The 13,035-nt window shown below is 39.0% G+C and overlaps 1 protein-coding gene across 2 annotated transcripts in view; it reads right to left on the reverse strand.

The window, feature by feature from the left end:
* LOC140121707 (uncharacterized) overlaps positions 1-12,565 on the reverse strand; it is a 106,410-nt gene extending 93,845 nt beyond the window's left edge. The window contains exon 1 of one of the 2 annotated variants that reach the window (XM_072141679.1): positions 12,341-12,565. In XM_072141679.1, the coding sequence (XP_071997780.1) occupies positions 12,341-12,456 (116 nt within the window). In that variant the 5' untranslated portion in view covers positions 12,457-12,565. The remainder of the gene's footprint in view (positions 1-12,340) is intronic. The other variant, XM_072141680.1, reaches the window with a different exon arrangement.
* Positions 12,566-13,035: the final 470 nt, after the last annotated feature.

Raw genomic sequence — 13,035 nt, forward strand, 5'->3', positions numbered from 1 at the left:
CATAGATCCACTATTTTGGTTTCTGCCGATTTGTGGCGTTATTATTTACTATTCTACAATAGCAGTTTATTTTTGGTCTGTGCAATATTTCATTTAAATTTTGTGGTGCCTTTTCAAACACTGTACTTTTATACACTATTTTATTTTCACATTAATAATGGTTAATAATAAGTTTTGCTGGGACAAGTGCTTGACATTGTTTAGCACATGTGTAATTTACAGCTAGGGATAAAGGACTTGGATGGTTAATCTAATTAGTACTCACTGGTGTACACCACCAAATTTGTTGATGTATAGAAGGATTAGGATAGAGTATAGATGAAAAGGTGTGGATGCTAAAAATTAATTTTTAATAATATCAATAAAAGTTATGTAGAGCAATCCTACTGTGTGTATCACTTTAACTTAGAAATGTATTTGATATTTATTTTTTTTATAACAAATATAATGCAGAGTAGATGCTTGGTCGAGGATGGGGTTAACAAGAGGCCTGTTCCCTTGTTCAGTGTGTTACTCTTGAATCTAAAAGGAGAAGTCCTGGCTAGATTGGGGAATATGCATTCAGAACAGTGGGTTGTACACCACTACTACACTGCAATGAGACCTGGCACAAATGAAAATACCTAGGCTAATGTCACTGGATAGAAAGTAAGGGAATCAATTTCTCCCCCTGTTGTGTAAATGGGACATTCGATAGAAATTATTGGCAGTTGAGGGTGGTATGATGACCTGATGTCCACAAGTTGGTGTTGTGCTTGTAGCTCAACATTGTGCAACACCGGAGAACACCACAATTGGTAGATTCGACAATGGCACCCTTTGTTCTTCACACATGAATGCAGGTTTACATTGAACACATAAGACAGAAGTGACACACTAGAAAGTGTGATGCATCCAACTCGATCAAACTCACTAGTGTATAAAGGGCCTTAAACACTCAGTACTTGCTTAAAACATTCCACATATGGATCACCAATAGAGGAAAAACCAGGAGCCAAATCTACATAAATTAATTAACAAGTGGAAATGTTTGTACTTTTTGAACCCATTTTTGATTTTTGGCTCACTTAAGATTCTTGCATGCTACAGTCAAAGATGTTCCCCACAAAAGGCTGTAAACTCCTTTGCATATTGATAATTTACATACACGTAAAATCCAAAGTAATCCCGAGAAAATAAAGAAAAAATATAAATGCAATTATAGATATTGAAATAAATTGGGAATTATTAATTCAGCTGTACAGCTGTCTTAGGCCAAGCCTTCAGAATACTTTTCTAGTCTAATCCAATCCCGTGTACTCCTAAATAGTTCTGTGCACCAAGTTTTTCTACATCATACAAATTATAATAATGTATTAGAGTAGCATTACCTTCTGGATTTAATGTACGAGTGCATGTTTTATAGTGCCATCTCATGCATGACTGCAGCTCATTTAACACTGCTGTATAGCAAAAGAACAACAGTAGTTTGGGGATATTTATTATTCTGCTTTAGTTATGTCCGCTCAGTTTTACAATGCCTCAATGAATTAACACAGTATCCATCTGACAAGCAATATGTTGTTTCAATGGCAGCCCTTCCTCCAACATCCATTGCATTGGAAACAGACATTAGGATTATGAATTCCCATTTTCACTGCAATCTTTTTGAATTATAACAAACCTGCCAATTTTTCGCTCACTCATTATATGCACCAGATATGCAGCTTTTAGAAAACTCTGTTAATTTTGGGATTTTTACAAGAATTTTTCTGTCTTGCAAGTGTTTAGTCATTTATAGTGTCACATTATAATGTCTATAGGAAAATGACTTTGCTTTGTGAATAGTAGGACAGCTACAAATGGCATCTGCAAAGTTTTCTTCCTAAGGTCATCTGCACACTTTGTGGATTGTCATGTGGAAAATCCCCATGGAAATATGCATGAAATCTGTATCAAACACGCATGGTTTTAATGTGTGCGTTTGATGCAGATTTATATTATTTGTAGTGCAATTTTGATGAGGATTTGCATACGTTTTTTTATCCATTTTGTTACCCTAATCGATTCAAGATTAAATTTGTTGCAGATTGGATGCAGATTTTCACATGCCTAATGACTTCAATGTAAATAAATTACACACAAAATAAAAAGCACAGGAAATAAAAAATCATATTATTTTTAGCATTGAGCAAAAATTTATTAATGGAAAAAAATGCATTGTCTGCATCCTTTATCCAAATTGCATTCACTTAAATAATACTGTATTATGCTGCAGGTTTTCCGTAAAATCTGTGTGTGCAGGTAGTCTAAGTCTCTCAGACCGCAAAGTACCGATTCGCAGTCCATTATTTGCTGCCCGTATGTCAGTAAAGTATGCTTACCTGCCAATGACGGCAAATAAAGATAGACAGCACTAGGATAAAAACAATGGAAGTCATTTAGCTTAGTCCTTTTTTTCTCTTACACTTGCAATTTTTTTGCTGCAATAGGGTAACAGAATTTTTCAGTATTGTGTACGTTATATATCTTTAGAATCCAGATTTAAAAAAAAACAAAAAAACCCCCACAATTTTGGCACAAATGAACGCCACTCCCAAACAGGAATAGGAAAAACTTTAGAAGGAGTTTCAGAAGAATTGGAAACTTTTGCATGACTTTTTTTTATAAAGTTACAAAACACCACATGCCTGATATTATAGTATCAGTTTATACGATTGAAAAAAGACATAAAATCCAATCAAAGAAGGGAAGGGATTGGATGAGGAAGAGATTTATGGGAAACAAGACTACATAACATAACCATCAATGTTATTTAGGTGTTAAAAGACATCTAGACCCCTCTTGAAGCTCTCTGCTGTCCCTGCTGTGACCAGTACCTGAAGCAAGCTATTCCACAGTTTGACAGTTCTCACAGTAAAAAAAACCCTGCCACCTCTGGTGATTAAACCTTGTTTTCTCCAGACGGAGACAGTGCCCCCTCGTCTATTGATTTGAATTAATCTGGAACAACTTACCACCATAATTTTTGTATGGGCCATTCATATATTTATATAAATTAATCATGTCCCCTCGTAGTCGTCTCTTTTCCAGACTAAGGAGATGCAGGAGATTGACATTGCATGCTGTGATTTGATTTATGGTCTACAGTACTAGTGAAATAAAGAGCAAGAAGATTTTTTATCGAAGATTGGTGAGTGCCGTCCATTCCTTCTCTGAATTTGAATACTAGTACCACAGGTCCTTCTCAACAATGGACTCTTCTATATTTACTCCCCTAAGGAAATATTTTGCCTTTGGATTATTAGCCCCCAGGTGCCTAAACTTACATTTATCCACATTGAACCTCATTTGCCAAGTGGATGACCAAACACACAGTTTGTGCAAGTCAACCTGCCGCCTATGAACATCCTCCATAGACTGTATTACACAGCTTGGTTTCAACTGCAAAAATAGACACAGTGCTATGAATACCTACCTCTATACCATTAAAAAATATATTAAATAATAGTGGGCCCAAGTACAGAACCCTGGGGTGACTACTGGTGACCATTCCGAGTAGGAATCATTGGCCACAACTCTCTGGATACAATCCTTTAGTCAGTTTTCAATCCAATTGCAAATGATTCCTGCCAAACCAATAGACCTTATTTTGCCCATCAGACATCTATGTGGGGCAGTGACAAAGGCCTTTGCAAAGTCCAAGAACACAATATCCACAGCAGCTCCTCCATCCAGGCATCTGCTCACCTCCTCATAAGCAGATCAGGATAGTCTGACAACTTCTATTCTTAATCCCATGCTGGCTATCACTTATTATACTATTTGATGTCAAATACTCCAGTATAAAGTCTTTTACTAAGGCCCCTTTCACACTTGCGTTTTTTCTGCACGTTTTCTGCGCATGCTTTTGACGTGCAGAACTTGCATTGCACTCTCACCCATTGTAATTAATGGGTCTTTTCAGACTTGCATTTTTTTAAACTCGCGTTTAAATCTCGACATGCTCTACTTTTACAAGTCACTCGCGTGAAAAACGCTTTGCACTCTGAGACACTTGCAAGTGCAATGCAAGTGCAATGCATTTTCCACGCAGCAATTGCCATAGAAAAGATAGAGCTCAGTCCTGAGTCCTTTCACGCGCAGAAAACGCGTGTGAAAAACGCATTGAAAACGCGCGTGAAAAACTGAGACACTGAACAAACTGACTGAAAACTGATTGTACTCTGATGCAAAATGTGCGTTTTTCACTGACCAAACCCTGATCACACCCTGATCAAACTCTGATGTGATCTGCAACGCAAGTGTGGAAGGGGCCTAACCCTTTCAATATTTTCCCAACAATGGAAGATAAGCTTACAGACCTGTAATTGCCTGGTGAAGTTCTAGAGCCCTTTTTATATATTGGCACCACATTTGCCTTGTGCCAGTCAATGGCACCACACCAGACATTACGGAATCCTTGAAGATTTTAGACAGTGTTACAGCAACTGAGCTCTTTAAACACTCTGGGGTGTAACCCATCTGGTCCAGGAGCCTTGTACACATTGATTTTATTAAGCTTAGATCTATCCCATCTATACTTGTTACCTATTGGAATAAATTTAGAAGTCACCAGTCGGGCGACGATACGCGTGGGGTCTGCCTCCACATCCCTCTCCGTCTGACTCTGCCTGTCTGCTCATTCGGAGTCCACTCCGTCCGGATTGGTATTACTCATACATCGTTCCCTTAAGGAACCTTGTATTCCTTCACAGTCAGGCTTTCTCAGCACCAGGTCCCTCTTTTGCACTCAGCACTTTGTCATATTTGTCTTATACTCATTATTGTATCTTGTATACATGGTGTTTCAAATTGTACAGATTTGCTTTTTCATTATTGTCAGCATTAGTCAGTACGTGGGAGGGATTGCAGGGCTCACCAGTCCCTGGCAGTCTTATACACCATTCGGGTGTATTTTTTAAGTGTTTTTATTCTTTGTTGTCCTGTGAATATTTATTTTTTGATATAAATAAATTCTGTCTTATTGTCTAGACCCTTGTACGCATCCCATCTTTTTCTGAAGTGTGTTTGCATATTGATTTTGGGGATGCGTGGACATTGTTTACATTCTCAGTAGTGCCTGCTCCAAGTGTTGCTTACAAATAAATTTAGAAGTATAATGACCCAGGATAGATTTGAATTTCTCCCATTTAACATTAGTATCATCATGTGTCAGTATCTGATCCCAGTCTATATCCTTTAGTGCAGCCCTGAATTTCTGGAAATTAGCCTTCTTAAAAGGCAATGTTTTCAATTTTCCCACCTGTTTTTGCTTTTTACAGTTTAAGAGGAAAATAATTATGTTATGATCGCTTTTCCCAAGGGTTTCCCTCCACATTGTTAGAAATCATTGTTATGTCCCACTCTAAGATAAATCAAAGAGTCAAAGCTGTTTAGTTTGCTTAGGGTTAGTGGGCAGCTCAATGGGGGACATTAATCATTGCGTCTCTTAGGTTCGCATTTTTTTTTTACCTGGTTTCTTTTCTTTTCTTGTCTTGTAATTTATGTATGTCGTTTTTCTTGTTAAATGTGATTTAAATTGTCTCAGATTATTCCCCTATAAAGTAGATCTCATTTACAACCAATAAGGAAGCTAGACTGAGAAGAGGTGACAGAACATTCCTAGCTTAATTTTTGCACAAAAAAAATTAACTGCATGTACAATGTCCAGACTATACTTTATTGTAAGCGTAGAGACTAAAAGTTAAAGATATGTACAAAATAAATAAAATTTCTTGCTCAAATGAGTATCTGCCTTTTTTATCATAATGTATATGAAATTCAGCCTGCACATTAAGATTTACAATATTCCCACTCAAAAATATGAACCTCATCATTTTCTATAGAAAATGATGAGGTTATTTCAGGCCATTACAATGGAAAGATGAGGACATTTTACATTTTAAAACTGTTCAGAAGTATATTTTTTCACGTTGCATAGAGTTAATTTGTAATTTTTGAAGTGTTGATCTTTGTTGCCAGTAATGAAAAGGGAGGTTTTTTACAGGTGCAGGTACATTTTTGCTACTTTTTAGGCGCCAAATAGTGATAGATGCAGTGCAAACATCTGCAGAACACCCATTCACTATGTCAGATAAGGTACAGAGACTCAGAACGGCTATGTGCCGAACTTTTGCTTGCAACAAAAAAACTTACGAATTAGAGCCACCTTTAATAACTGCACTAAAAAATTGTGCAAAAAAAAAAAAATAAATAAATTATGATCCATTTCCCCCCCAAGGTGTTTTAATTATATATAGGAACAATTCATGCACAGTGGGGAGGAGTTTCTCCTGATCCCATCTGCACAACGCAAACAAGTGGTGCACATTACCCATCGCAAGTGTTTCAGTGTAAACTCAGATGCGGCGGGGAGAAACTCCTCCCCACAGTACTGGTTTTGCCTTCTTAAGGGTGCGATCACACACTGTGCTTTCGTAGTGCTAGAGCTGCTTTTCCGAGCACTGCACTAACGGTGGGGGCATACCTCAGCCCAATCCGATTAGCTTTTCCAGTGAAGCGCATGTGATTGCTTATTGATTGGATGCATTTCACTGCAAAATCAAAAGCGTATGAGCTGTGGCATGCCCCCATTGCGCTAGCGTTAAGTGTGACTGCACCCTCAATGTAATTCAAGAACACAGGGTACACAGACGGAGGCTGCATTCTGCTGATGTATTTGCAATTTCAATGCATTTGGTAAAAGCATCAAAGCAACAGGAGTCTTGTTTTTTAACATGAATAGTAATGTCTAACAACGTCACACACATGTTGATAATAAGAAAATATATTGCATGTGATGAAGCATTTTGCCCAATGCATTTCAAAACACAATGCAAAATGCCTCAAGCAGTTTATGAACTCAATGGTAGTAGTGGATCATTGGAGAGACTCCTCCAGGGTCCAGCACTGTTCTATTCTAGTTCTGTTCTATGGGTTATAGGCTTGACAGCTCCAATAGGGGGCACAAGCACAGAGTGCCTAGGGCAGTGTGAATAACGTATAAGATCTGTTACAAAATACTTCGTGTAATCCAGGGAATAGAAACTTCTATAAATTGTGTGAAGTAGAAAACCCCAAACTGTTAACATGTTTCTAAATATCTTCTTATTTCCAGATCTAACTTTGTTCTGAGCACAACATTAAAATGTCAAAAGAAAAAAACACTTCTAGCAGGAAGACTGGAGTGCACTTCAAATGCTTAGAAGGAAGTAAAAGCTCATTTAAGAAGAATTAAGGAAAAGAGCACTAGAAATAAGAACAAATAGAGCGTGCCACATCCCTTCTGAATTTGTCATTAGAATTTGTAATGCAGGTTTAGGAAGGCTAATTGTAACAATAATATGAAGGAATGTAGAGGACTAATCCCACCAGCAATCTATAGCTAGTCAGCATGAGAGCAGATATATCTGGAAAATGAGCACACTTATTAGAAAAAAAATCTGAGAGAAACACGTGTTATCCTATCTCGATGCTCCACTTGACAATCATCCAGTGCACTGAGCAAACTAAATTGTCTCTTGAAATTAACCCAAGCATTGTGCAATCTCACTTGGCTTCCTTGTGTCTGCCTGGACAAGTGACAAGAACAAATAAGAGAATATGCAAAGAATTACTGTAGTTATATTTTCTTCCTGCAACTTATTTGTCATTTTTTACAGAAAACCTGTGATGATTTGTCATATATAACCATGACCTCCAGGGGCAGATTAAGACCACCGTGGGCCCTGGGCTGGATGAATATTATAGCACTTCCTGGACTGTACAAGACTCCAGCAGAACACCTTGATCCTTATCAGGCAAACTCGGTTCTGGATTAATGGCCGAGTGACCAGAGAGAGGGCTCTGAGTGCCACCACAGGCACCCGTGCCTTAGGTCTGCCACCACTGACCTGTTGAATGGAGCAGAAAGAAACATGCTGCTAGACCAGCTCATCCATTCACATGAAACATGTGTTTCAGACACAGTTTTTGATACCCAAACCAGGAGTGGAGTGAAAATAGAGGATGAGCAGCACTCCTTACAGTGGGACCTAATGTTCATTTTTTAACCCCTTAAGGACGCATCGTTTTTTTCGCTCATTTCTCCCTTTTCAAAAATCCATAACTTTTTCATTTTTACGTGTACAGACCTGTGTGAGGGCTTATTTTGTGCGTAACAAATTTTACTTTCCCGCAATGTTATTTATTTTAACATGCCGTGTACTATGAAGCTGAAAAAAAAATTCCAAATGTGGAAAAATTGAAAAAAAAAAAAACGCACGTCACATTCTTGTGGGCTCAGTTTTTACGACTTTGACTGTGCGCTCCAAATAACACCTCAGCTTTATTTTTTGGTTCGGTGCGATCGCGGTGATAAAATTTATATATAGTTTTTTTTTGTGTTTTAATACATTTTCAAAAATTAGTACAAAAAAAAAAAATTTGGCATCTTCTGACGCTAATAACTTTTTCATACTTTGGTGCATGGAGCTGTGTGTTATGTCATTTTTTTGCAAAATGAGCCGATGTTTTCATTGCTACCATTTTGAGGTCTGTGCGACAATTTGATCATTTTTCATGGGATATAAAAAGGTGTGAAAGTCGCATTTCGGACATTTGGGACGCATTACAAAAGCTGAGATGAGGGGATTGGCCTAATTACATTACTGTTAACATTTCTGTTTACAAAATGCATTGTAAATGAGATGTCAACGCATGCATTAACATTGCATAAAAAATGTAAACAGTAATGTAATTAGGTAAATTACCTCTCCTCAGCTGTTGTAATGCATTTCAAACGCAATGAAAACACAGGAAAAACACAACATGTGAACGCGCCCTGAGACTTAAATCAGGATTAAATTGTGCCAGATCAATCATCCTGCTACTTTGATGAAACACTAGCAGTTTAAGGCTGCGTTCACATGATGCATTTTGAAGAGAGACGATTTGCCCAATTACATAACTGTTATGCGAAACGCAATGTAAACACAATGTTAACACATGCATTGACAAATGGAAACAGTAATACAATTAGTCACATCACCTCTTAGCTGTTGCTATGCATTTTAAAACAAATTGAAAGAGCAACCAAAACGCAACGTGTGAACGCAGCCTAAAGGTGTAGTCCCACACACCTCCAGTGGTATGTTTACAAGCACAGCGCTACCTCAATGGGGGCGTACCTAGGCCCCAACTCATTCGGCCAATAAGAAATTGCATACGTTTCACTGTTAACGCTAATGATATGGGGCTGAGGCACAGCCCCCTGCGCCATCTTTGCACTTGTAAACGCTGTGAGACCGTACCCTAAGGCCGGCGGCAAATGTGGCGTTTTGAACCCATTTTTTTGGCCGTTTTTATGCATTCTGTTGAAAAACGCATCTGTTTTTTTACCGGTTTTGCCAATTATTTAACCCCTTAAATCGCAGCCATTTTGTAGCTTAAAGGGGTTCTCAGGAGGTGGAAAAACATGGCTGCAGTCTTCCAAAAACAGCACCACACCTGACCATGGTTACTGCCAGTACTGCAGCTCAGCTGTATAGAAATGAATGGAGCTTAGTTGCAATACCACACACTGCAGCCATGTTTTTCCACCTCCAGAGAACCCCTTTTTTGGATTTGGATGGTTATAACTATGAACACTGTTACTTATCAAAGCGATTCTGAGACTGTTTTTCCCCCACATTTTGTGCTTCATTTTAGTGGTAAATTTTGGCTGACAAGTTTTGCGTTTATTTCCAAAAAAAAAAAAAAAGATGATTTTTTAGAAAAATTTGCCATTTTCGAAATTCGAAATCACAGCGTTTTCAGGCAGATAGATTTACCACCTAAATAACTTGCCGAATAACATTTCCCATATGTCTACTTTACATTTTCATAATTTTTGAAATGTTTGGATAATTTATTTTGACGTCACGCGGCCTACAAATCGAATAGTAATTTTCCGTATTTTCAGAATTGACTATTTTGGGGATAAATACTGTTTGAAATTAAATTTTACATATTTAGCATTAAAACCACCCTATGTAACCAACCCATTTTCAAATCTGCACCCCTCAAGCTATCAGAAACTGCTTTTATGAAGATTGTTAACCCCTTGAGATCTTCATAGTAATTGAATCAAAATGGCGGTGAAATTTAGAATGGTCAAATTTTGACAGTTATACGTTCATTTAGCCCTAAAATTTACACATTTCCAAAAGATAAAAAGAGAAAACCCACCATACAGTTTGTTCTACAATTTCTCCCGAGTGCAGAGACCCCCCACATGTGGCCATTACGTGTTTTGGGCGCACTGAGAGGCGTAGAAGTGAAGGAGGGACCTGCAGCTGCCAGGATTTCCTCATTGGCCCCTTTTGAAGGCTATAAAATTTTCGCTTTTTGCGGGATGAGATGCTTTTTCCTTTGTTACCATTTTGGGGTTGGTATCACCTATTTTTGAAAATTTAGGAACTTTTTTTGAGGTCATGAGTAGAAAAGCATCAATTCTGTACTGGATTTTTTACTTTTTTTTTTCGTGTTCACCGTATAGCCTAATAATCCTGTTATATTTATTCTATGGGTCGATACGATTACTGGGATACCAGACATGAATATTTTTTCTTATGTTTTACTAAATTTGCCAAATAAAACCCTAATGTGGAGAAAAATCTATCATTTTTGCATCGCCGTCTTCCAAGTGGCATAACATTGTTACTTTTTGGCTACAGAGCTGGTTGATGGCTTGTTTTTTTGCGGGACATGTTGTACATTGCAACATTATCATTCTGGAGTACATAAGTTTTGTTGATCACTTTTTATTGCATTTTTAGTGGGATATGATAGGTAAAAATCCAAATTTTTGGCGGGTTTTTAACGTTTTTTTTCTTACGCCGTTCATCATATGTTTTCAATAGTTATTTAGTTTTATTCTACTGTTTGTTATGGACGTGGTGATACTATATATGTGGGGTTTGTTTTATGATTTAGACTTTTTTGAGCGTTATATGTCTCTTTATATGTTTTGGGGCTCATGGGCATTTTTAGTGATTTATAAAGTTATTTTTTATTGAAAAACATTTTTTTTTTATTTTTTTACTTGATCCACCATGGGACATGAACAAGCAATGATCTGATTGCTTGTTCATGACAATACTCTGCAATACTGATGTATTGCAGGGTATTAGGCCAGCGCCACACGTAGCACTTTGCCTGCGCTCGCAAACTCAAACAAAGTCTCGGCCCGATCGCATCAGCATTTCTATGGAAACGCCTGCGATTGGGAACGAGCCGCCGGTGTTTTTCCCGTTAAATTAACGCAAAACACCGGCGTCTCATTCCCGGTCGCCCGCCCCGGTGGGCGCGACTTTGTCTGCGTTTGCAAGCGCAGACAAAGCGCTACGTGTGGCGCCGGCCGTAGCAGTGTCAGCCTATGCAGATGCATAGGCTGACACTTTGCCTTTAAGATGACATCACAGACGCCATCTTAAAGACACTGCCTTCAGGCTTCTGTGGGGTGCCATAGCAGCGATCAGCGCCCTGAAAACCACGTGTGTGGGGGGGGAAACGACGATCGTGGGGTAAAGATCCCCGGAAGTCATGTTAAATGCCGCAGTCGCGTTGACCGCGGCATTTTTAATGGGTTAAACACCCGCGATCGGAGCCCACTCCGACCGTGGGTGTTACCCGGGGATGTAAGCAGTAGATTACCGCTGACATCCCGCGACCCCCGATGCTGGTTCGGCTCCTGTGCAGGGCTGATTCGGCATCGTCACTGTGCAGTAGCTGTACTGCGCTGAGCACTATTCGCGAGACTCAGCTCAGTACAGCTACGGCACATAGCGCTAAGGGGTTAAACGGTCCAAAAACCAGTTCAAAACGCTGTGTGCCGCAGGCTTTAATCTGTTTCACAGCTGCCTACACTTCTAGAAATGAAGATAAACAGGTTCAAATGTATTTTTAAATGGAGTGAAAACGCATGCTTTAAAACGGTCCAAGATTGTGATGTGTGGCAGCACCCCAAAACTGTCTCCAGGCAATGCAACACAAACGCTGCATGTGAACACAGCCTGAGCATGTACCCTCTGTCACCTTTGTGTGTGTACTGCGGTACAGCTTCTTTCTAGCATGACAGGGCAGAGTTTTTTTCTGAAGCAAAACTTATTGGGTACAATACACATGGATTCTGATGGAGTATATTCTAAGAGAGCTTACATAGCACTGTATAGGTCGTAAAACGCCATACAAAACAAATCTGAAAAACTGTCATGTGCATGAGCCCTAAGTAACATGCACAAAGCCTCTATCTCAAAAGCAATTAAATGAGATTTCTTTAAATAATATATTACACATATACCTTACTCTCCGCTCTTCACGCTTCCGCAGGTTTGCATCTCTTTTTAATACTTCTTGAATGATTGCCTGCTCTTTGCTTGTCAGAAAACTCAAATCCATCAACTTGACAATATCCATGACCCACAAGTGACAGTCTGCACCCTCCTGCAATGCTTTGAGGTAATCAAATGCATTTCAAGAGCCACCTGTCTAAATGATAGCAGCTGACGTGTATGGCTGCTTCCTGTCTATGTCTTCAAGACAACAGGTTCCTTAACTTGTTTCCTCTGCACAGATGTAAAATGAATATATTTTTAACATTCTTTTATGTTAAAGTTCATTGATACCTGCGAAATCCTCCACATTGAGGGCGTGTTTACACGATGCGTTGTATCACTTTTTGGGGTTTTTTTTGACATATTCCCAAGGCTTCAGCCTTGATCACATGCTAAGGTTACATTGCATTTGCACAGCATTTGTGGAACGCAATGTAACCTCAGCATGTGATCCCGGTTCAAGCCTTTGGAATGTATCAAAAACGTGACGCAATGCATCATGTGAACGTGGCTTAAAAACGGTCCAAAAACTAGTTCAAAACGGGACATGTGCCACCGGCCTAAGGTTTTGGATGATGGCACACGTTTTTGGATAGCTTTAGGGCGCTGTCCCACGTTGCGTTCGCAAACGCAGACGCAGACCAAACCACGCCCACCGGGG

This window comes from Engystomops pustulosus, chromosome 3 (assembly GCF_040894005.1).
Source record: "Engystomops pustulosus chromosome 3, aEngPut4.maternal, whole genome shotgun sequence".
In the NCBI taxonomy this organism is placed as follows: domain Eukaryota; kingdom Metazoa; phylum Chordata; class Amphibia; order Anura; family Leptodactylidae; genus Engystomops; species Engystomops pustulosus.